Here is a 23857-nt window from a genome sequence, read left to right on the forward strand (position 1 = left end):
ATATCTTCATTATATGAGCTTCATTTAAAATTTCAGAAGCCTTCAGAAATGCATTTATTATTCTTTAGTGCTGTTACTGTTAGCTTTTTTCTCAGTTCTTCTGCCTTTTTGCAAAGTGATAAAGTCTGCTATGTAGACAATAGTTGAAAAAAATCCTATAGAACTCAATAATAATTACATGGGGACTAAAATAGGACTTCAGGAAAAGCTATTTAAGTGAAGTGATTGTGACAAAAGGCAGACTAGCTTCTATTGGAAAATGAATAAAATATAAAGAACGTTCATGTTTCACTGAAATTAGGAGTATTATACATTCTTCCTTTTAAAGTTATTTTTATGACAAAAATTTCCTGACAGAAAAGTAAAAAACAACTCCCCGCATTCATTACCCAGATTCAACAACCATCACCAAATTGCTTCATCCATTCACCTTTACAGTATTTTTTTTCCTGAAGTGTTTTAAAGTAATTCTTTACTTTAGCTCAAAACCCTTATGAATTCATCCCAGAAACAAACAATGGAAAATGATCAGAACTTTACATTTTTAGCATAATCACAACGTCATTATCACAAGTAATAAAAATTTTAAAAAATCTCTTATTTTAATCTGATACCCAGAATTAAAATTTCCAAAATGCCTTAAACATCTTTTAATAGTTGGTCTATAAATTGGTATCCAAGTAAGTTTCATTCACTTTATTTTGTTACATTTTAAAGTCACATTTAATTTAAAACAGCTACTTCTTCTTAGTAATTCATTTTATTACTGAGCTTTTTTTACCTGAAAACTTCAGTCAGGTATCTTACAAAATGTTCCACTTTGTGGATTGTACAATATGATTCCTTGTGGTGTCTTTTCTTTTCTCATCTTTCCTTTTTTTTGTCCTCTGTTTTTATGTTTATACATTTCAAAATATTCATTGTAGAAGTTTAAATATCTTAAAGATTTGATAGCATGGATTGCATATTTGCATTTGTGTCTATGTGTGCCTGTACCTATTTGTGATGTTTTACACTTATTAACTATAGCATATAAAATTACTTTTTTATTTGCCTGACAGCCTGTGCTTTAAGGTGGTCCTGATTTTCAGGCATTCAACCAATCTCTCATCTCACATATATCATCTTGACTGTCACAACTCCTCCAGACATGGTGTGTAAATGCATGTAATGTCCTTGGAGAAATATTCTCTCCAAAATATAAATTCCAGATCCTTGGGGTCCTTCCAGTCATTTTTTTTGTAACAACCTTCTTTATTTTCAATAAACTGTATGTGGGTTTTTTGGCTTGTTTGTGTTTGTTTATTTTTTTCATTAAAATTTCATAACAAGATTGGAGTAGAAAAACGAACTAGGAATAAATTTGCTGTCATCTAGTCTTCTTTTATATTTCCTCTACTGGGCTCTTACTAGATGTTTTCGTATCTGAACCTGCAGTTGTAGGTTAAAGGCAAAGAGGTGGCTTAATCATTCCTTCTTAGCTGAAGTAAAGCACACTCACCAAGGAATTCTTTGGTGTCTTACCATCCAACACATAAAATATCTGTATGTAATGTATGGTAATCAGACTTTCTGGAAATTTAATTATTTTTGGTTAAAATTCAATAATAATACTTGGACCCTCTGCTTCAATCTCTTGATTTACCAATCTCTCTCTTCCAGTGAATCCTGAGTAATAATCACTAAAAGATAGCTCTGTTCATGTTGTACCTATTTCCTCAAGTTTCAGTGGTTCCCTATTTTCCTATTGAGTAAGCACAAAATACTTTCTTACTCTGGGAATCAAGCAATTCATGAGCTGATCAAAAACCATCTTTTTTTTTTTTTTGCGGTACACGGGCCTCTCACCGCTGTGGCCTCTCCCGTTGCAGAGCACAGCCTCCGGACGCGCAGGTTCAGCGGCCATGGCTCACGGGCCCAGCCGCTCCGCGGCATGTGGGATGTTCCTGGACCGGGGCACGAACCCATGTCCCCTGCATCGGCAGGTGGACTCTCAACCACTCCGCCACCAGGGAAGCCCAAAAACCACCTTTTTAAGCATTGCTTCTTCTCATACCCTTGAACCTGGCCACACTGCACACCTACTTTCCACAAAGCTGGCCATGCAGTTTTATTAACACTTGTGTTCCTTTGTAAAAATATCTCTTTCTTTCTAGCAAATTTAGGATAGATTTTCAGATCTCATTTAAAGGAGACTTCAAATGTGAAGTATTTCATAATTGTCCCAGATTTTTAACCATTACTTCTGTTTCATGACCATAACACTTTCTTCTACCTGTTTTAAAGAACCTCATTCTACTGTGGAACAATAGTTATTTACATATCTGACTTCCTTGTGGAAAGAAATCATGATATTCATTTTTGTAAGATGACTCAGCATCCATCCAATTAAGAGTCTAGGTATGTTTTTAAAATACCTTAAACTATAGAAAGCCAGACATTGTGGATATTGGTTCCTGAAAACCTGCTTAAATATTGAGTTTTTAGGAAAAAAAGTTAAGTTTTCTTTTCCATGGCTTGTTTTGAAAGGGCATCATTAATATAGTAAAAGTTCAATGTGACTAGAGTATGTTATGTCCTTTATCCTTACATTTTAGATATGATCCTAAAACAGATACATGGACCATGGTGGCTCCTTTGAGTATGCCCAGAGATGCTGTTGGTGTCTGTCTCCTTGGTGACAGACTATACGCTGTTGGTGGCTATGATGGGCAGACTTACCTCAACACTATGGAATCCTATGATCCACAAACTAATGAATGGACCCAGGTAAGATTGTTGCCAGCATAAGTTACTTCGCATATAAGAACTTATTTCACTTACTTCCTTTGGAGGAGAGGGGTACATACAGCAATGTATCTAGTTAAATTACTCTGAACTCAAAATGATTGATTTTGTCCATTTTCATTTTGTAAAAAGTTTATTAAATCATATGTTTTTGTGTACTTTTCTCTTGTGTATTCTATACTTCAATAAAATTTATATTAGAAAGTTACATTCATGCTTCAGTGAGATTTCCACTTTATTATGTTATAACAAGTGACAGGAACTGAATTTTAATTAGCTGAAGCAAAAAATGAAAGTGGAATACATTGGTTCACAAAAACTCATCTTTAAAATATTTGGTTTTAGAGATAACAAAAATAAGAGAATGGAAACCTGCAGAAATCAACTTTTGCCTCCCATTTTTGCTTGACTATCTTTGTTAGGTTGATTGTTACTCACTGCAGAGAGAATTTTCCATGGGGTGGTGCTGCTGGAAACTCCAAGTGGGAATCCTCACAGCCATAATCAGAAAATAAAAGAATTCTTTGTTCAAAAGAAACCCAAAAACAAACAGCAAAGAGCTCTGAATGGTCTGTCGTATAAAGCACTCATTCCTGGACAAACACTTTGGCCAAGAAGATGGAGTGAAATAATTGGCTGATCTTAGGTTAGCCTTTAAACATACACTGTAGTTAGAGATTTAGGATCATGCTCAGAGAAGCTCCCAATCTGGTCGAAGATCTGGACTATTTGTGTTGAGGTGTGTGTGAGTGGTGGGGAAAGATGAGAGGAGGACAACTTAATTATGGTGGAAAATAACTTATGCTGTACAGTTACTGTAGCCTTGCTTGTAATGAAGAGAATGGGTATATTTTCAGACTTTTGTCATTATATTCAATTTCTCCTTTCTTTCTTTCTTTGCCAAATCTTTCAATATTTCTTATTTCACTCCTTTATCAGAAACTTAAAAATGAGAAACAATTTAAACAAACAAACAGACCAATTTTCCATCAATGGATGCAGTTAAATTCCAAAGTCTTACTTAGTTGAAGCAGGATAATAACCTCATCTCCTCTTATTCCTTAATGTATAGAAGGCTTTATTTTTGGTCATAGAAATTAACTAAAATTTGATTGAAGTAAATTTCTTGGAAAAAATGTTTACTTTTAAAGATACATAACTTCCTTGATTGTGCCAGTTTTGGTGATATGTGTTCAACTACAATATTAAATAGGCTGACTTTGAAGTACAAAACCAGACTCCACATGATCAGACTAAGGTATCTGCCTTATGAACCTTACTCTTCCCCAAGGGAAAATCCTTTGATTCCAATGAAGAGGCATTTGGCTAAGAAGGAAGAAAAAAGGTGGAATGGAGGAACAAACAGCAAGAATTTAGAGAACTAGGTCCTGTGATATTCTATGTTTTACTTTAATTGTGAGAAAGAAGCATTCCTTATCCAGAGAGCAGCAAATATAAAATAAGCTGTAATTATTGCACTGAGATTTTAGAAGATATATTTTAATTCCTTACCTTCCTAGGTCCCTAGTGTTTACAAAAGGAGCACTGCTATGACTGTTGACTTGCTAAGGAAATGTACCAGTTCAGTGATATATATTTTAAATGTGCTACTTTTACAAATGAACATTAAATAAAGGAAGTTTATGGGCATATAAATGATATAATATCTTCATTACATATTTATAGAAATGAGCCATTATGCTTATAATTCCTCTAAAATTGAAAGTAAAATAATGAATGTAGTAGTAATGGGTAAAACCATCCTAAAGGCCATTTTCCCTCACCTGTATTTTATTACACTCTTTTGGATCATAAATTATCTTACAAAGAGCAAAGTGGTATTTAAAATGTTTTATAACGTTCACCCACCAGAAGGCAGACAGCAGAAACAAGAAGAAATACAATCCTGTAGCCTGTGGAACAAAAAAACACATTCACAGAAACATAGAAAAGATGAAAAGGCAGAGGGGTATGTACCACATGAAGGAACAAGATAAAATGTCAGAAAAACAACTAAATGAAGTGGAGATAGGCAACCTTCCAGAAAAAGAATTCAGAATAATGATAGTGAAGATGATCCAGGACCTCGGAAAAACAATGGATGCAAAGATGGAGAAGGTGTAAGGAATGTTTAACAAAGACCTAAAGAATTAAAGAACAAACAAACAGAGATGAACAATACAATAACTGAAATGAAAACTACACAAGAAGGAATCAACAGCAGAATAACTGAGGCAGAAGAACAGATAAGTGACCTGAAAGACAGAATGGTGAATTCACTGCTGTGGAACAGAATGAAGAAAAAAGAATGAAAAGAAATGAAGACAAACTAAGAGACCTCTGGGACAACATTAAACACAACAACATTTGCATTATAGGGGTCCCAGAAGGAGAAGAGAGAGAGAAAGGACCGAGAAAATATTTGAAGAGACTACAGTTGAAAACTTCCCTAACATGGGAAAGGAAATAGCCACCCAAGTCCAGGAAGGGCAGCGAGTCCCAGGCAGGATAAACCCAAGGAGAAACATGCCGAGACACATAGTAATCAAATTGGCAAAAATTAAAGAAAAAGAAAAATTATTGAAAGCAGCAAGTGAAAAATGACAAATAACATACAAGGGAACTCCCATAAGGTTAACAGCTGATTTCTCAACGGAAACTCTACAAGAAGGAAGTGGCATGATATACTTAAAGTGGTGAAAGGGAAAAACCTACAACCAAGATTACTCTCCTGGGCAAGGATCTCATTCAGATTAGATGGAGAAATCAAAAGCTTTACAGACAAGCAAAAGCTAAGAAAATTCAGCACCACCAAACCAGCTCTACAGCAAATACTAAAGGAACTTCTCTAAGTGTGAAACAAAAGAGAAGAAAAGGACCTAGAGAAACAAACCCAAAACAATTAAGAAAATGGTCATAGGAACATACATAATGATAATTACCTTAAATGTGAATGGATTAAATGCTCCAACCAAAAGACACAGGCTTACTGAATGGATACAAAAACAAGACCCATACAGATGCTGTCTACAAGAGACCCACTTCAGACCTAATGACACATACAGACTGAAAGTGAGGGGATGGAAAAAGATATTCCATGCAAATGGAAATCAAAAGAAAGCTGGAGTAGGAATATTCATAGCAGATAAAATAAATTTTAAAATAAAGAATGTTACAGGAGACAAGGAAAGACACTACATAATGATCAAGGGATCGATCCAAGAAGAAGTTACAACAATTATAAATATATATGCACCCAACATAGGAGCACCTCAATACACAAGGCAACTGCTAACAGCAATAAAAGAGGAAAACGACAGTAACACAATCATAGTGGGGGACTTTAACACCTCACTTACACCAATGGACAGATCACCCAAAACGAAAATAAATAAGAAACAGAAGCTTTAAATGACACAATAGACCACATAGATTTAACTGATATTTATAGGACATTCCATCCAAAAACAGCAGATTACACTTTCTTCTCAAGTGTGCACGGAAGATTCTCCAGGATAGATCACACCTTGGGTCACAAATCAAGCCTCAGTAAATTTAAGAAAATTGAAATCATATCAAGCATCTTTTCTGACCACAATGCTATGAGATTAGAAATAAATTACAGGGGAAAAAAATGTAAAAAACACAAACACATGGAAGCTAAACAATACCTTACTAAGTAACCAAGAGATCACTGAAGAACTCAAAGAGGAAATAAAGAAACACCTAGAGACAAATGACAATGAAAACACAATGATCCATAACCTATGGGATGCAGCAAAAGCAGTTCTAAGAGGGAAGTTTATAGCTATACAAGCCTACCTCAAGAAACAAGAAAAATCTCAAATAAACAATTTAACCTTACACCTAAAGAAACTAGAGAAAGAAGAACAAACAAAACCCAAAGTTAGCAGAAGGAAATAAATCATAAGATCAGAGCAGAAATAAATGAGATAGAAATTAACAAAACAATAGTAAACAACAATAAAACTAAAAGCTGGTTCTTTGAGAAGATAAATAAAATTGATAAACCTTTAGCCAGACTCATCAAGAAAAAGAGGGATAGGACTCAACTCAATAAAATTAGAAATGCAAAAGGAAAAGTTACAATGGACACTGCAGAAATGCAAAGCATCCTAAAAGACTACTACAGGCAACTCTATGCCAGAAAAATGGACAACCTGGAAGAAATGGACAAGTTCTTAGAAAGGTATAACCTTCCAAGACTGAACCAGGAAGAAATAGAAAATATGAACATACCAATCACAAGTAATGAAATTGAAGCTGTGATTAAAAATCTTCCAACAAACAAAAGTCCAGGACCAGATGGCTTCACAGGTGAATTGTATCAAACATTAAGAGAAGAGCTAACACCCATCCTTCTCAAACTCTTCCAAAAAATTGCAGGGGAAGGAACACTACCAAACTCATTCTATCAGGCCACCATCACCCTGAAAACAAAACCAGACAAAGATACTAAAAAAAAAAGAAAATTACAGACCAATATCACTGATGAATATAGATGCAAAAATCCTCAACCAAATACTAGCAAACAGACTCCAACAGCACATTAAAGGATCATATACCATAATCAAGTGTGATTTATCCCAGGGATCCAAGGATTCTTCATTATATGCAAATCAATTAATGTGATACACCATATTAACAAATTGAAGAATAAAAACCATATGATCATCTCAATAGATGCAGAAAAAGCTTTTGACAAAATTCAACACCCATTTATGATAAAAAACTCTCCAGAAAGTGGGCATAGAGGGAACCTACCTCAACATAATAAAGGCCACATACGACAAACCCACAGCAAACATCATTCTCAATGGTGAAAAAGTGAAAGCATTTCCTCTAAGATCAGGAACAAGACAAGGATGTCCACTCTCACCATTATTATTCAACATAATTTTGGAAGTCCTAGCCATGGCAAACAGAGAAGAAAAAGAAATAAAAGGAATATAAATTGGAAAAGAAGAAGTAAAACTGTCACTGTTTTCAGATGACATAATACTATACATAGAGAATGCTAAAAATGGCACCAGAAAACTATTAGAGCTAATCAGTGAATTTGGTAGAGTTGCAGGATACAAACTTAATGCACAGAAATCTCTTGCATTCCTATACACTAATGATGAAAAATCTGAAAGAGAAATTAAGAAAGCACTCCCATTTACCATTGCAACAAAAAGAATAAAATACCTAGGAATAAACCTACCTAGGGAGACAAAAGACCTCTATGCAGAAAACTATAAGACACTGAAGAAAGAAATTAAATATGATACCAACAGATGGAGAGATATACCACATTCTTGAATTGGAAGAATCAATATTGTGAAAATGACTCTACTACCCAAAGCAATCTATAGATTCAATGCAATCCCTATCAAATTACCAATGTCATTTTTTGTGGAACTAGAACAAAAAATCTTAAAATTTGTATGGAGACACAAAAAATCCCGAATAGCCAAAGCAGTCTTGAGGGAAAAAAAAACGGAGCAGGAAGAATCAGACTCCCTGACTTCAGACTATACTACAAAGCTACAGTAATCAAGACAGTATGGTACTGGCACAAAAACAGAAATATTGATCAATGGAACAAGATAGAAAGCCCAGAGATAAACCCACACACCTATGGTCAACTAATCCCTGACACAGGAGGCAAGAATATACAATGGAGAAAAGACAGTCTCTTCAATAAGTGGTTTTGGGAAAACTGGACTGCTACATGTAAAAAAATGAAATTAGAACACTCCCTAACACCATACTCAAAAATAAATGGATTAGAGACCTAAAGTAAGACCAGACACTATAAAACTCTTAGAGGAAAACCTAGGAAGAACACTCTTTGACATAAATCACAGCAAGATCTTTTTTGATCCACCTCCTTGAGTATTGGAAATAAAAACAAAAATAAACAAATGGGACCTAATGAAACTTCTAAGCTTTTGCACAGCAAAGGAAACCATAACCAAGATGAAGAGACACCCCTTAGAATGGGAGAAAATATTTGCAAATGAATCAATGGACAAATGATTAATTTCCAAAATATATAAACAGCTCATGCAGGTCAATATTAAAGAAACAATCAACCCAATCCAAAAATAGTCAGAAGACTTAAATAGACATTTCTCCAAAGAAGACATACTGATGGCCAAGAAGCACATGAAAAGCTGCTCAATATCACTAATTATTAGAGAAATGCAAATCAAAACTACAATGAGGTATTACCTCACACCAGTTAGAATGAGCACCATCAGAAAATCTACAAACAGCAAATGCTGGAGAGGGTGTGTAGAAAGGGGAACCCTCTTACACTGTTGGTGGGAATGTAAATTGATACAGCCACTATGGAGAACAGTATGCACGTTCCTTAAAATACTAAAAATAGAATTACCATATGATCCAGCAATCCCACTACTGGGTATATACCCAGAGAACACCATAATTCAAAAAGACACATGCACCCCAATGTTCATTGCAGCACTATTTGTAATAGCCAAGTCATGAAAGCAAACTAAATGCCCATCAACAGATGAATGGATAAAGAAGTTGTGGTACATATATACAATGCGATATTACTCCACCATAAAAAGGAACAAAATTGGGTCATTTGTTGAGACGTGGATGGATCTATGACTGTCATACAGAGTGAAGTAAGTCAGAAAGAGGAAAACAAATATCGTATGTTAATGCGTGTATATGGAACCTACAAAAATGGAACAGATGAACCAGTTTGCCGGGCAGAAGTTGAGACACAGATGTAGAGAACAAAAGTATGGACACTAAGGGGAGAAAGCTGTGGGGTGGTGGGAATGGTGGTGTGATGAACTGGGCGATTGGAATTGACATGTATACACTGATGTATGTAAAATTGATGACTAATAGTAACCTGCTGCATTAAAAAAATATATATATATATAAAATGTTTTATAATAACTTTATTTTAGTACAATAAACATTAATTTTAAAGCTCTTAATTACTTTAAGATTTTACATCCATATCTTATCATTATTTGTATTTTTAAGACTCTCAAGGGACCATCAGCAAACCCACACAAAATCCCTTTGAAATTCCAGGCCACTAGAGAAAGTTCTGGTATTTGCTGGATAATGCCTGTCACCTTCCCTTCACATACCCCATAAATGGACAATATCATCTGGTTATTTCATTTACTACTGGCACCATAAAATGTCCAAGCATTAGAATGAATAAGCAAATATATTAAAATATATAACAATGTATGTTTGGAAAATTTCCCAAGCTAGCTAGAATTGGAAATAATGTAAATAGATTAGAGAGTATTTGTCAGATTCATGTCTTAATAGTTACACAGAGAACAAACCCATGCATGCTTGCAGGTGTGTGTGTTTGTTTGTGTTTTAAATAAATTTGACTTTGTCATTTAACATTGTTATTTTGTGTTTTTGCATTTGATTTGAAAAAAGAATATGTGTGCTTCAAGACATAGAAAGAAAAATTTACTTCCATTTCCCCTAGCCTGGCTAAAATCACCCTTTCACAATGTTGTAGTGCTGTCTTGTTGCATCGACCTGCAGCTGTAAAGAAACAGTGATAGTGTGTCATTTACTGTCATATCTCCAAAACCTGGCATAGTTGCTGGCATGGGGTGAGAGATATGTGAATGTTTCTTAAATAAATTTATTGTGAATTATTTTTGCAATTCAGTTTACTCTGTTGTGTGTGGATTTAGTTTATTTGCATATAATAGAGATGTAAGATGCTTAGAATGAGTTTCAGAGAAGCCTGGTGAGATATTTAAATTTTCAGTTGCTGTTTAATAATTGGTTTCATGCCAACCTTTTTAGGTTATCATACTAAGGCTGAAAGGTATAACCCTGGAGAGAGAACAGGACAGATTGTTTAAAATATGTATTAAATAAGATAAAACTGGACCAAGGGGGAAAAGGGGAAGAGTTCTCAAATATTTAAAATATATTTTTGTAGAATATATCAAATGTTTAAAATAGAATGATAAATGCTGGGGTAAGGGGAATACTTAATACTATGATAGAACTTAAGTGTGTTGGATAGAGAAATCTTTCAGAAAATGATATGTAGAGTGAAGCATAGAAAATCAGTAATAGTTAAACAGATAAAAATATAGGGAGTGGTTTGGTTTAAGGAAGAGAATTTTTAAATTCTCATTCGGCAATAAATAAAGCGGTGAGCAGTAAGTTTGGAGAGATAAATTGTGTCTATATCATATAGGACCAGAAACCATGTTATAGAATCTTGACTTTACCATAAACCTAAAGGAGAGCTAATGAAGGATTTTAGACAGGGAAAGTAAGTCATCAGAATTGTGCTTTAAAATGATTGCACTTGATGAGAAGTGAAAAACGATTAGGAGAAAGCAAGATCAGAGTCAGAAATTTATTAGGACATATTTTATTAATCCACTGTAGGGGTGGAAAATTTTTCCTTCTTTCCTTCTTGTTTCTTCAGCTAATGAAATAATTAAATTGACATAAAACAGATTAACGGGAGAAAAACAAATTTAATTTTGTACATATGGAAACCCCATAAATACATGAGACTCAAAGAAGTGACCAAAGCAGGAAGTTTTGATACTTTTTAGACAAAGAAACAGTAAATTCATGAATAACTGAGTAGACAAAGTGGTTTGAGACTGAGGTAGGAAATTGGTGAAGTTACAAGGTTTGTTTACACAGCCTTCTTGGCCCTAAATTCCCTATGTCTGGTGATCAATATGCCTCTACCCTCCTGGTAGATGAGGGTACCATTTCACATGGGAGATTTATCTCCTACTTTAAGGGATCAAAGGAGGGTCAGAGTGTCCCTCCTGTGCCCGGCATCTCTCAAGTACCTTTAGTTCAAAATAATCAATATGCCAAAGTGGGATACCCTAGAGTGGCATATTCTGCTCCCCTTCACACTCAAGGTGAAACTGTAAACTGAACTAGGTTGAAGACAGTACGAATGGGTATAATTAAGTTCGTTGGAGAGATACTTATAGGACTTGATGGTTATTTACCTGCAAGGTTGAGGGAGGTAAAAATAAGGGTCATGGATGTGCTCTAGGTTCCTGTCTTGAGCAACTGGGTAGAAAGTGGTGACATTCACTGGTAAAAGAAATACAGGAGGAATAGTAAACTCAGGGGAAAAAAGCAGACATTCATTTTTACACACACATACAAGCATGTATAGAATTATAGATGCAAATGTAGATACAGACATAAAGTGAAAGTATGTACATTGTACTTCACCTAGAAACTATGCATAGTAGTTTTCAGTACTGAATGAACGTCAGAGAGTATTTGGGAAACTTCAAAAATACATCTACCCAATACTCATCCCATTCCTATTGAATGGTGGGCCTTGAGTACTTATACTTTGTAAAAGTCCCTTAGATGACTCTGATGTGAAACAATGTTTCAAAATCATTGGAAACTAAAAGAGCGGCAATGGAAACTGTGCATTTTGGAGTCAGAAATATTTCAGATTGTAGACATTGATGTTACCAGATTTACATATTGTCTCTTGACACTCCATTCACATGTCTGTCATACAGAGAAGACAACATATGATGGGATTATAAAGGTGACAGTGATATATAAAAATTATTCTTAACACACAATATGCTATCAATATATCACATGCCCCTTTTAACTACTCATTTTGAGCAAATATCTATGAAAAAGACAAGAGATGTTATATTAGCTTTTTAAAAAATAGGATATTAAATGAAAGGAATAAAAAAAAGTCACATGGGAAGGTGTTTTGGTTTTGTTTCTGTTTTTATTTTTAACCTGCAAGGGGGATGGCAGGTAACAATAAGCACAGTTGAAAGAACTAACAGATAATTAGATAATGATGGTAATTTTCATATTTAGAGAGTGAGACCATGTCCTTTCTCAATCAATAAGATAATGTATGTGATCTGAGGTTATCTTGCTCATAGCTATTTTATTTGTTACATTTTATTCCTTTCTCTTTGAAATAATATCCTGTAATTTCTCATCTACTTAATATTTTTATGTGCATAAATTATTCTTAGAAAACTGTAATAAAAATCATTGATATGAAAAAGTTCAAATTATTAAAATCTTAGTTTACCTCTATGGAATAAATTTTCATTACAAACTTTGTAAAAATTATTGTTTTAATATATTTCTAACCAATTTCATATTCAGGATTATTTTAAAAATCTCAGTTCTCATTTCAATGACAAGCATAATGTAGACTTTTAAAAAAATAGACCCTGTAGCAATTGTAATTATGGCCTATTAATAACAAAATATTGAAGCTATATCACTGTATGTCTCTGTTTAGAATGAATGAATAACACATTTAATTCAGTATAAAATCTTGGGAAATAACTTCACAATGACTTCAATAGTGAAATAGCTATTTCATCTAAAATATACTCCAAGCTGTCACTATGAAATATCATCATAAATGTGTCCATGCAAGCTCTAGAATAAATCTTTGCTGGAAACTTTTCTTAAACAGCTTCATTTCACTAAAAATCATTAAAGAATTTACTAGTTTCATTAAAAATTCTGTAAATGATTGCAGGTTTAAAAAAATTCAATATACATATTGTTCGTTTATGTAAATGTCATTTTCATTGTTTCCATTTATATTGTACTACTTGTGGATAAATTGGGAAAAGATAAGCACATTTATTAATGATTTTCATGCATATGAATGAGTGGTTTAAATACATTATAATTTGTATATTTTAAGACAGTAAAATTTGTCTTAAATTGTGTTTCATCTTTTTCAACAGATGGCTTCCTTGAATATTGGGAGAGCAGGTGCCTGTGTAGTAGTCATCAAACAACCTTGACTTATTTTTATTTGGATGTATTTTAATTGCTGGAGTGGTTATTTTTATATCAGAGGGCAAGAATGAGAACTTCCTGAGATGAAAATTCTTCAAGAACAAAGATTTTGGTAGATTTACCTACTGATGTCAAAAGAAATAAAAGATCAAACAGAATTATGGGAAACAAGAAAACAAACTGCTCTGGGAACACTATCTGGTCATGTATTAGTTCAGGAATGGTTATTGGTAATTTGTTTTGTATTGTAGCATACAGTAACTAGAGTTACCAAAGGCTTGTTTTTCTTGAGCAATTAAAAGGAGAAACCGAGATTTGTGACATGGATAATTTCATGACCACAGTTCATTCAATTGTTTTATAATCTGTGGAGATACCAAGAGGTTGCCAAGAGTAGAAGACATGATATTTCATCTGACAGAATTTGATCAATTTACTATTTTCCTACTCAGATGTGATCATACCAGGAGGTGGAATGATGTTTATTAAAACAAACATGCTTCTTCCTAATTTTCCTAAACTATGAACTAGAGAAACAGATTCATGCTTGTCTCTTGCATTCAGAAAACAAATCAGAGCTGCATATATAATCTGAGAGGATGGTTGGATTTTATTGCAACTGTATAAGCAATTTGAAGCTGGAAAACACAAAGGATCTTTTTCATTAAGCTTACCACATTGCTTTGCTTTTTGAACACACTGAGCCAAAGAATTAGTACAATTATAGGCTTTTGCCTTATGACGAGTTCAGTGTAAGCATGGAAGTTAGTTATTCTGAATGTTATATATATATATATATATATATATATATATATATATATATATATATATATATATATATATCCATTGCATGTTGAAGTCCTTTAGAATTTTGTTCATAAAGAATCTTAGAAATTTGAGATAGAAATCTATGATCCATTCATTTGGAGTGTTAATCATCATTGTTAGAAGGAAGGCAGACTTCAGATTCTCATTCCCCACTTTTCAAACTTGTTACATTGATATGCACATTATTTTATGCCAATATTTGTAATTGTTTAAAGCATATAGTAGAAACATTACACAATGTCCTTAATAGTCCATGTAAATTTTAAATATAATTAATAAATAATAGAAAATTTACTTTTATCAGTGTATTTTTTTCAATAAATTTTAATTCAGAACTGAGTAAAAAATTGACAAGAAATAGTCGTTTTATTGCTCGACTTTTCAAAAATCAAGAAGTATATATTTTCATCAAAACACAAGTTTATTTCTTCCTAAATACTATGCTGACAGCAAATGCAATGTTTTTTTTTTTTTTTTTCGGTACGTGGGTCTCTCACTGTTGTGGCCTCTCCTGTTGCGGAGCACAGGCTCCGGATGCGCAGGCTCAGCGGCCATGGCTCACGGGCCCAGCCGCTCCGCGGCATGTGGGATCTTCCCGGACCGGGGCACGAACCCGTGCCCGCTGCATCGACAGGCGGACTCTCAACCACTGCACCACCAGGGAAGCCCGCAAATGTGATCTTTAATTATTGTTTTCTTTTATAGTCACTCACTTGAGACAGCTAACAATAGTGCTTAGAAAATGCCCATCCCATAATGAAAGTGCTGATAATCATGCAGGGGCTAGAAAAATCAAGAAAATCCCTCTTTTTGAGTCAATGTAAAACATGAAATTGAGTTTTATTACTGGGTAGTGGAAAAATATTTTAAATTAATATCCATGGAAAATATTGATAGTTTATGTCAAGGAAATATTAGGAAATCTAAAATTTCCCAACATGTATATGTGATCAAATTTATTAGTCACATTTCAGAAAAATGATATAAGATATTAAGGAAGTATCAGTGATTTTTTAATCATAGTTAAAAGATGAATAGCATGAAATTTATCATTTTAGCCATTTCTAATTGTACAGTTTAGAATTGTTAAGTATATTCAACTTCTTTGCCCACATATTTACTTTAATGCATAGAACATACGGATAATATTATTTAACTGAGGTGGACAATTTATTTCTGAAATGTTAAATAGAGGGAAAGATAAAATGGTGTATATCTATTTTTTAATCAGTAAAGCTTTGTGGTGGTCATACTTAAAACTTGTTTAATAAATTTATCAATATTTTTACAAACTTTTTTTTCCTTAGAAGGAATTTTCCCCAAATTTGCTGCATTCAACCAACTATTTTCTATATGTTTATCATATTAGCCTGCTGCCTCTTATATTTCATACCATGAGTGTACACACCCAATTTACCATACAAGGACATTGAAAAGCAGTTTGGGCAATAAACTCTAAGCTTATATGAGATAGGAAGAAGGGATATTACCGTACCATTTACTGAAAAGTATATTGTCCACCAAGTTCACATGAGTTCCAGGACTTACCATTTACCCTGCCATGACTCCAATCCAGGATTCTTGAAACTTTGTCAACTGTTAAGGTTTTAAGGAAGTATCAGTGATTTTTTAAATGTAGTTAAAAGATGCATAGCATGAAATTTATGCAGGTCCTTATTCAGCTATGCTAAAGACTGCCCTTTGGGGTAAAATTTCTGCTAAAGACAGGATTTACTATTTGGCTGTTTAATTAATAAGGCATACTTAAATAAAAGACTTATAGAAAATACCATCAATGAGGATAGTTTTTCTAAGTTACTGTTCAGGTTTTTTCCTGCATTGATATCTCTAGAATATAACTTATTTTTATAAATACTTCTATATAATCTTAGAATAATCTACAAATATTTTCAATGTTAAAGATGACTATTAATGATAATAGGAATATATAATATACAATTGCCCCTCCGTATCCATGGGGATTTGGTTCCAGGACCTGCCCTGGATACCAAAGTCTGTAGATGTTCAAGTCGCATAGTCAGTGCTTCACATCTGTGTGTGCCACCAACCTCAGACTGTGTAGTACTGTATTTATTGAAGTGATAGTGAACAAGTAGTATTGCAGTAGATGGGTGACAATGTTGGGAAAATAAATTAAAAACAAACAAAAAAACTTCTACAATCCAGAAAACCTCTCCACAAAAGTACTAGAAAAAACTTTTTTTTATTATTGAATAAGCATGAAACCAGAATCTAATACACATCACAGGCAACATACTAAGAGATTGCAAAGATAGAGAGAAATCTCACCCTTCCATGCAGCCAAGCAGATACAACTCATTAGACATATTTTTTCCAGGTAATCAATATCTACTTCTTAAGTAAGAGGACTGAACAGCACTGTTTGTCACACAAGTTCATCCTTACTTTACCCAGTAGTTGGCGTGACCATCTGAGTTAACTAATTAGTTTTATCCAGAGGGGGGAAAAGCACACTTCTCAAAACTTTGTGACAGTAGGTAATTTTGCAACTTGGATTAAGGTCCCACTAGATAGACTCCTCCCCTCCCACAGGAGCTGTGCAATAAGGGTGCTGTCTTCCTTGAGGATTACATTTCAAAGAAATGGCTTCCAGGCTCTTGAGAAAGACATCCTTAAGTCATAATGCTGACAAAAGTCCTATCTAGTTTTTAAGAGGATTTATAAACATTTCAAAGAGAGGAGAAAGTACTCAGAATTACAAGTTTTCTAAAGTAAATGCTCTGAGAAAAAAAAAGGGAAGAAAATCTCTTCCCTTATTTCAACAGGGAGAATTAAGCTTCTTAGTTTTCATTGTATTTGTCCTAATGATTGATATTAGTGTATTTTCCCTCCAGTTTTTTCTATCTAACATTAGGAGACATAGTATATTTCCCGGATAAGCAACTTTACTATCACTTAGGAGTTTGTTAGAAAAGCTAAATCTGAAACCCATCCAGAGCTGCTAAATGAGATCCTGTTTTTTAACAAAATACCTAATGTGACTTGTTAAACCTTGAGAAACACCAACTTCAGTCACTATTTCTCTGCAAACTCTATTTCCCTCTCTGGTTTTCTCAATAAGGGCACCAACTAGAGAGTTAGCAATCCTATCTAGTTCTCATATTTAATCCATGTACTCCAGGATAAATTTTATCAGGAATAGAAGTAATGTTTTAGTTCTCATCTGCTTTCACTTTGTCTAATTTTTTAATGGGTTCAGAAACTAGATGAGGAGGAGGGTGCTACTCATTCGATTCCCTCCAAGCCCCAGCAGAAAAACAGTTAGCTAGGTGAAATGCATATATGATAAGCAGAGAGTTCCAATTACGAAGACCTACAATTTTTAAAAAGGAAGATGCGAGGGAAAGTATATGTTCATACTATGCCCATTATTTTGTAATCTGTTTCAGTCTTACTGAGACTGGAGAGAAGAGAAGTAATTCCTGGACTCAAGTAGCAGCCAAATTTCTGGCTTACAATCAATCAGTGATTCTTATTCACCTCAATTCTCTTGAGATGACAAATTCAAGTTTGCTTGGGAAGTAACCCCCAGCTAGCTGGCCCTAGAATGGGAGAAAATATTTTCAAATGAAGAAACTGACAAAGGATTAATCTCCAAAATTTATAAGCAGCTCATGCAGCTTAATAACAGAAAAACAAACAACCCAATCCAAAAATGGGCAGAAGACCTAAATAGACATTTCTCCAAAGAAGATATACAGACTGCAAACAAACACATGAAAGAATGCTCAACATCATTAATCATTAGAGAAATGCAAATCAAAACTACAATGAGATATCATCTCACACCAGTCAGAATGACCATCATCAAAACATTTAGAAACAATAATGCTGGAGAGGGTGTGGAGAAAAGGGAGCTCTCTTGCACTGTTGGTGGGAATGTAAATTGATACAGCCACTGTGGAGAACAGTATGGAGGTTCCTTAAAAAACTACAAATAGAACTACCATATGACCCAGCAATCCCACTACTGGGCATATACCCTGAGAAAACCATAATTCAAAAGGAGTCATGTACCAAAATATTCATTGCAGCTCTATTTACAATAGCCCAGAGATGGAAACAACCTAAGTGTCCATCATCGGATGAATGGATAAAGAAGATGTGGCACATATATACAATGGAATATTACTCAGCCATAAAAAGAAACAAAATTGAGCTATTTGTAATGAGGTGGATAGACCTAGAGTCTGTCATACAGAGTGAAGTAAGTCAGAAAGAGAGAGACAAATACCATATGCTAACACATATATATGGAATTTAAGAAAAAAAAAATGTCATGAAGAACCTAGGGGTAAGACAGGAATAAAGACACAGACCTACTAGAGAATGGACTTGAGGATATGGGGAGGGGGAAGGGTAAGCTGTGACAGAGTGAGAGAGGGGTATGGACATATATACACTACCAAATGTAAGGTAGATAGCTAGTGGGAAGCAGCTGCATAACACAGGGAGATCAGCTCGGTGCTTTGTGACCGCCTGGAGGGGTGGGATAGGGAGGGTGGGAGGGAGGGAGATGCAAGAGGGAACAGATATGGGAACATCTGTATATATATAACTGATTCATTTTGTTGTAAAGCAGAAACTAACACACTATTGTAAAGCAATTATACTCCAATAGAGATGTTAAAAAAAAATGTGTCACATATATACAATGGAATATTACTCAACCATAAAAAGAAACGAAATTGAGCTATTTGTAATGAGGTGGATGGACCTAGAGTCTGTCATACAGAGTGAAGTAAGTCAGAAAGAGAAAGTCTAGTACCGTATGCTAAAACATATATATGGAATTTAAGAAAAAAAATGTCATAAAGAACCTAGGGGTAAGACAGGAATAAAGACACAGACCTACTAGAGCATGGACTTGAGGATATGGGGAGGAGGAAGGGTGAGCTGTGACAAAGCGAGAGAGTGGCATGGACATATGTACACTACGAAACGTAAAATAGATAGCTGGTGGGAAGAAACCGCATAACACAGGGAGATCAACTCGGTGCTTTGTGACCACCTAGAGGGGTGGGATAGGGAGGGTTGGAGGGAGGGAGATGCAAGAGGGAACAGATATGGGAACATATGTATATATATAAACGATTCACTTTGTTATAAAGCAGAAACTAACACACCATTGTAAAGCAATTATACTCCAATAAAGCTGTAAAAAAAAATACAAAATAAATTTTTTTAAAAATTAAAGAAAAGAAAAAAGTAAATAAACAGCATTGCTCTAGTAACATCTTCCCCGAAAACAAACAAACAAACAAAACAAAGTCAACCTAGTAAATTTGAAGATCTAATTGACTTTATTCAATGATTCATGAATTGGGCAGCACCCCATTTATCAACTAGAGGGGAGTTCAGAATGGGTTTGTACAAAATGGAAGGGCTTTATAGGAAGAAGGTAGGGCAAGGGAGGTATTAACAAAAGAAGGGAAATAATTATTTTTAATCCAGGATGTCTTCTTTTTTGGGGAAGGGAACAGCACAGGTTTTATCATGCAGATTGCCTCTTCTTTCCCTGGGAGATGATGTAAAGGCTTACCTGACAGATTACCTCATTTGTGATGACCAGAAAATTCCAAACTGTTTGATTAAAATTACATTTCTGAAGAAGGTGAATATGACAGTTAGGTTAGGTATTAAGTCTAGGTTTGGTATCATGGGCTTTAGCACAAATGATGCCATTTTGGGCCTATGGTTTTCTTTTTAACACTTAGAAGGTCAAACCTCTTCCCCTGCTTACTGAGAAACTTAAATTTTCAAAATGAGTTAGATTTAGAATTGGTATATAAATGATGGAGAAAATCAAACCCACAGCATCAACACCTTTTGTATTAAACTGAGGGATACAATTAAAATGTTTGTGTAGTTAATAGATAAATTGAGGCATAATAAAAACTTTAAGAAATTATTTCAGCAAAAATTGATTCCAAGCAAGCAGGCCCAAACTGGAAGTAGTTAGGAGTGCTCAGCCAATAGGAGCTAAGAGAAAGACATATAGAGGAGGTGCAGAAGCAAAGAAAGGGAATTATTTGATTGGCTATAGCTTAAAGCTTAGTTGGCTGTGATTGATTGTTTTTAGCGGTTTGATTTTGTACCTTTGAGGCATTTACTGGTTTAGATTTTTGTTTGCTTTCATAAGCTATCCTTGCATTAGAGCCACCTCAGTCTAACGGCTTCTTTGTTTAATTAATTTAACAGCATTAATATATTTTGATATGTTAGAAGCTCAATCATAACTGACTTATTCTAAAGCAGTAATATTAATTTTAGATTTAAGAAAATGTTATGTGGAAGAGTAAGAGAAAGTTACAACGTTTGAATATTAAAAACTTTTACCATTGAATTTATAATTTTAATGCTATATTTGTTAGTGTTGACTAATGTTTTGAAAAGTTTTCTTAGGATAAGTACTACACAAGCTTAGAACACAAGCATATTATATTTATGAGTGTAGATTAAAATGTGGGAGGAAGTTTAAATAAGCTATAAGTGAGACTGATTGTTTAAGAAAATTTAATGTCCTTAAATTCATATGAGTACATATTAATCAAGGGGCCCTTTAAAAGGATTATTAATATTTCATAGATTTATAACTAAAATCCCAAGACTCTGAAAGTTCCATTTAGAAACTTAAGGAAAATATGGTTTGTTTATATAATTAGTTTTAAAAGTTGATTTTATTGTATGAAGAAAATAACTACTAATAGTTTTCCTCCTACATAAAATGCACTCAGTCAAAAACAAAAATATTAATATTTATAAAGTACTTCCCTACCTATTATTAATTCATCATTACCTCCAATTCAAACTAACAGCTTCTTCAGAGCTATACTCTATCCATCATAGAATGAAAAATAGAATTTTATGGTATAGATCTGATAATCCATTTTATTAAATATGCTAAATTAAATATAAATTTATGAGAAAATGTTTCATATTGCCTCAAAAATTAAACAAACTTATGGATATTAGACTACCTCCAGTAAAAAGTGTAAAGATTTTTATTGTATTTAGATAATGTTTTAGTCATTATATCTTGATATTTGTACCTAATATAAGTGTATTTGTATTCTACCTCATTTTTTCCCAACCTTAGGACAGCTCATCTCTGTTAGATATTTGAAGATAATTTTAAATAAGTCTATTTCTGCTTAGTAATAATTCAGAAAGATGAGATATATCTGTTTGGAAATGCATAATTGTTATATCCCTTACCCCCCATGCCCACTCACAAAAATGTTGAAATTCTTTTAAAAATAATATGTATTTGAATGCCTATGTTTTCCTAAATGTCCCAAATCTCTTCCTTTCCATCACCTCTATTGCCAGAAATAAATGATGTGCAATAATTAGCTAATACAAATAACATTTAGATGTTAACTGGTATCAAAAATGCTTACAGGGAATTTATTTTTATTTTAAATCTTTGAAAAGGAAAATTAGATTAAAGGTAATTTGATATCAGTTAAAAAATTAAGAGAATTCCTAAAGGAGTCTAAGAAACAGACCATGAAGTGTACACATTAGGGAGAATAGCTAAATTGCATGTCCAAGCACTGACTTGATTGATTTTTATTCTGATCCTTTCACCAAATTACATTTGCAAAAGTAACCATGGAGACTAAAAGCTTGACTACGGGAATTGAACTAGCAAAGTAATACCAAAGAATATAGTAAAAGAAAGGCTAAGGTGATTTCACAGTCAAATAAGTATCTTATTTTTACATATAAATATGCTACATTGAGTTTTCTAAATCCTAACAAATCAACAGCCCCTACCTACTATCAGAAAGAGTAGAAACAGGATAGTAGATTAACCAGTGAACAAAATGTTTGTTTTGATGGCTAATCTCAATTTTCTATGTGTTTGTTGATTATCAAGTGGTTTAGCACATATAAAATATTCTTTAATAATAATGTCACATTCTTAGATGTACATTCTCAACTGGAATAAATCAGCTCTATGGTCATAAAAAACACTATTTTAGTGACATTATATTTTGGACTAATTCTATTATTCACATATTATGCTATTATTTTGAACTGAATAAAAATTCAGGAACTTGCAGAAAAATCTCAATTCTTCAGTTGGCTTCAAATTATGTAAGCATATACAAATTACAGATCCATAACAAAATAATAAATAATTATCTATAATTTATATGACAAAGATAAATTAAATGTAATATATTCATAATGCAACATATGTCAAATATTAACTGAAAACCTTCTATAATGCTAGGAATCAAAATTGGTGTTGGAGGCATAATTTTAAGCAACAAGTTAGTTGTTTATTTCCAGAACAGTGAGAAGAACACACTTATAAGCAAATAATTCCTGTATGCTGAATAAACTTTGGGGTAGATTTAAGTGCCAGAGGTAAAAGAAGTTGATGAGGTAATATCAAGTTGAAACCGAATCTGGCCTGTGTACCTCAACACTGAATTAATTCTCAGAGACAGAGTTTTGGGTGAAGTAGAAAAGAATAGCTTTATTGCTTTGCCAGGCAAAGGGGGCCACAGCAGGCTAATGCCCTCAAAACTCTGTGTCCCACCCTGCAGGGGATAGTGAGGAGTTTTATAGTAATGGTTTAGATAGGGCATTATCAGCTCTTGGACAATCATCTGACTGGTTGGTGGTGAGGTAAGTGGGAGTCAGCATCATCAACCTTCTGGTTTCAAGCAGTCTGGGGTCTATGTGCTTGTGGGCAGTACACGGTTAACTTCTCCCACCTGGTGGGATTTCAGTATCTGCCAAACAGCTCAAAGATACTGTTATATATATCCCTTGAGGGGGAACCAGGACCCTGCCCCAAGGCTACATTATTGTTTCTTTTGACTATTCCTCCCTTGTCTCCATATCCCCTCCCTTCCTTAATCAGCAACTGTTTGAATCTGCTCATTGGAACTCAGGGAAGGTCATGGAGGCTGAATGAAACCTATTTCCTGTAATCAAGAAATGGGGGACACAGAAAGGCTTTTGTGCCCAGGAGCCCCATAGAGTCCTGCTTGATATCAAAATTGTTTGGGGAGAAGATGCATTTAACAAAGAAGCTCTTATTTCTAAGGATAGAAAAATCTGGAGAAGGGTCTTGATCTTGGGTGGCCTCGGCCTGCAGCAGCTTGAAGCAGGATTTTGGTTCCCTGGCCAGAGATTGAAGTCAGACCATGGAAGTGACAGTGCTGAATCCTACCCACTAGACCAGGGGCCAGTGACAAGGCCCTGGACTGTCAGCTTTGTAGAAAGGAATTTTCACAAAGAGATGGAAAGTAGTGAAACAAGTAAAGTGTTTATTTGGAGGAAAAAGGATACGTGTGGATAGACACATGGGAAGGCTCAGAGAAAGAGTTGAACT

General features: G+C 34.1%; 1 protein-coding gene across 2 annotated transcripts in view; it reads left to right on the forward strand.

Annotated features, from left to right (window-relative positions):
* Nucleotides 1-14704, forward strand: part of KLHL1 (kelch like family member 1) — a 382458-nt gene extending 367754 nt beyond the window's left edge. For both annotated transcript variants that reach the window (XM_059996028.1, XM_059996029.1), the window contains 2 exons: nucleotides 2598-2769; nucleotides 13575-14704. In XM_059996028.1, the coding sequence (XP_059852011.1) occupies nucleotides 2598-2769; nucleotides 13575-13634 (232 nt within the window). In that variant the 3' untranslated portion in view covers nucleotides 13635-14704. The remainder of the gene's footprint in view (nucleotides 1-2597; nucleotides 2770-13574) is intronic.
* The last annotated feature ends 9153 nt before the right edge of the window (nucleotides 14705-23857 follow it).

Source organism: Delphinus delphis, chromosome 18 (assembly GCF_949987515.2).
Source record: "Delphinus delphis chromosome 18, mDelDel1.2, whole genome shotgun sequence".
NCBI classification, from domain to species: Eukaryota; Metazoa; Chordata; class Mammalia; order Artiodactyla; family Delphinidae; genus Delphinus; species Delphinus delphis.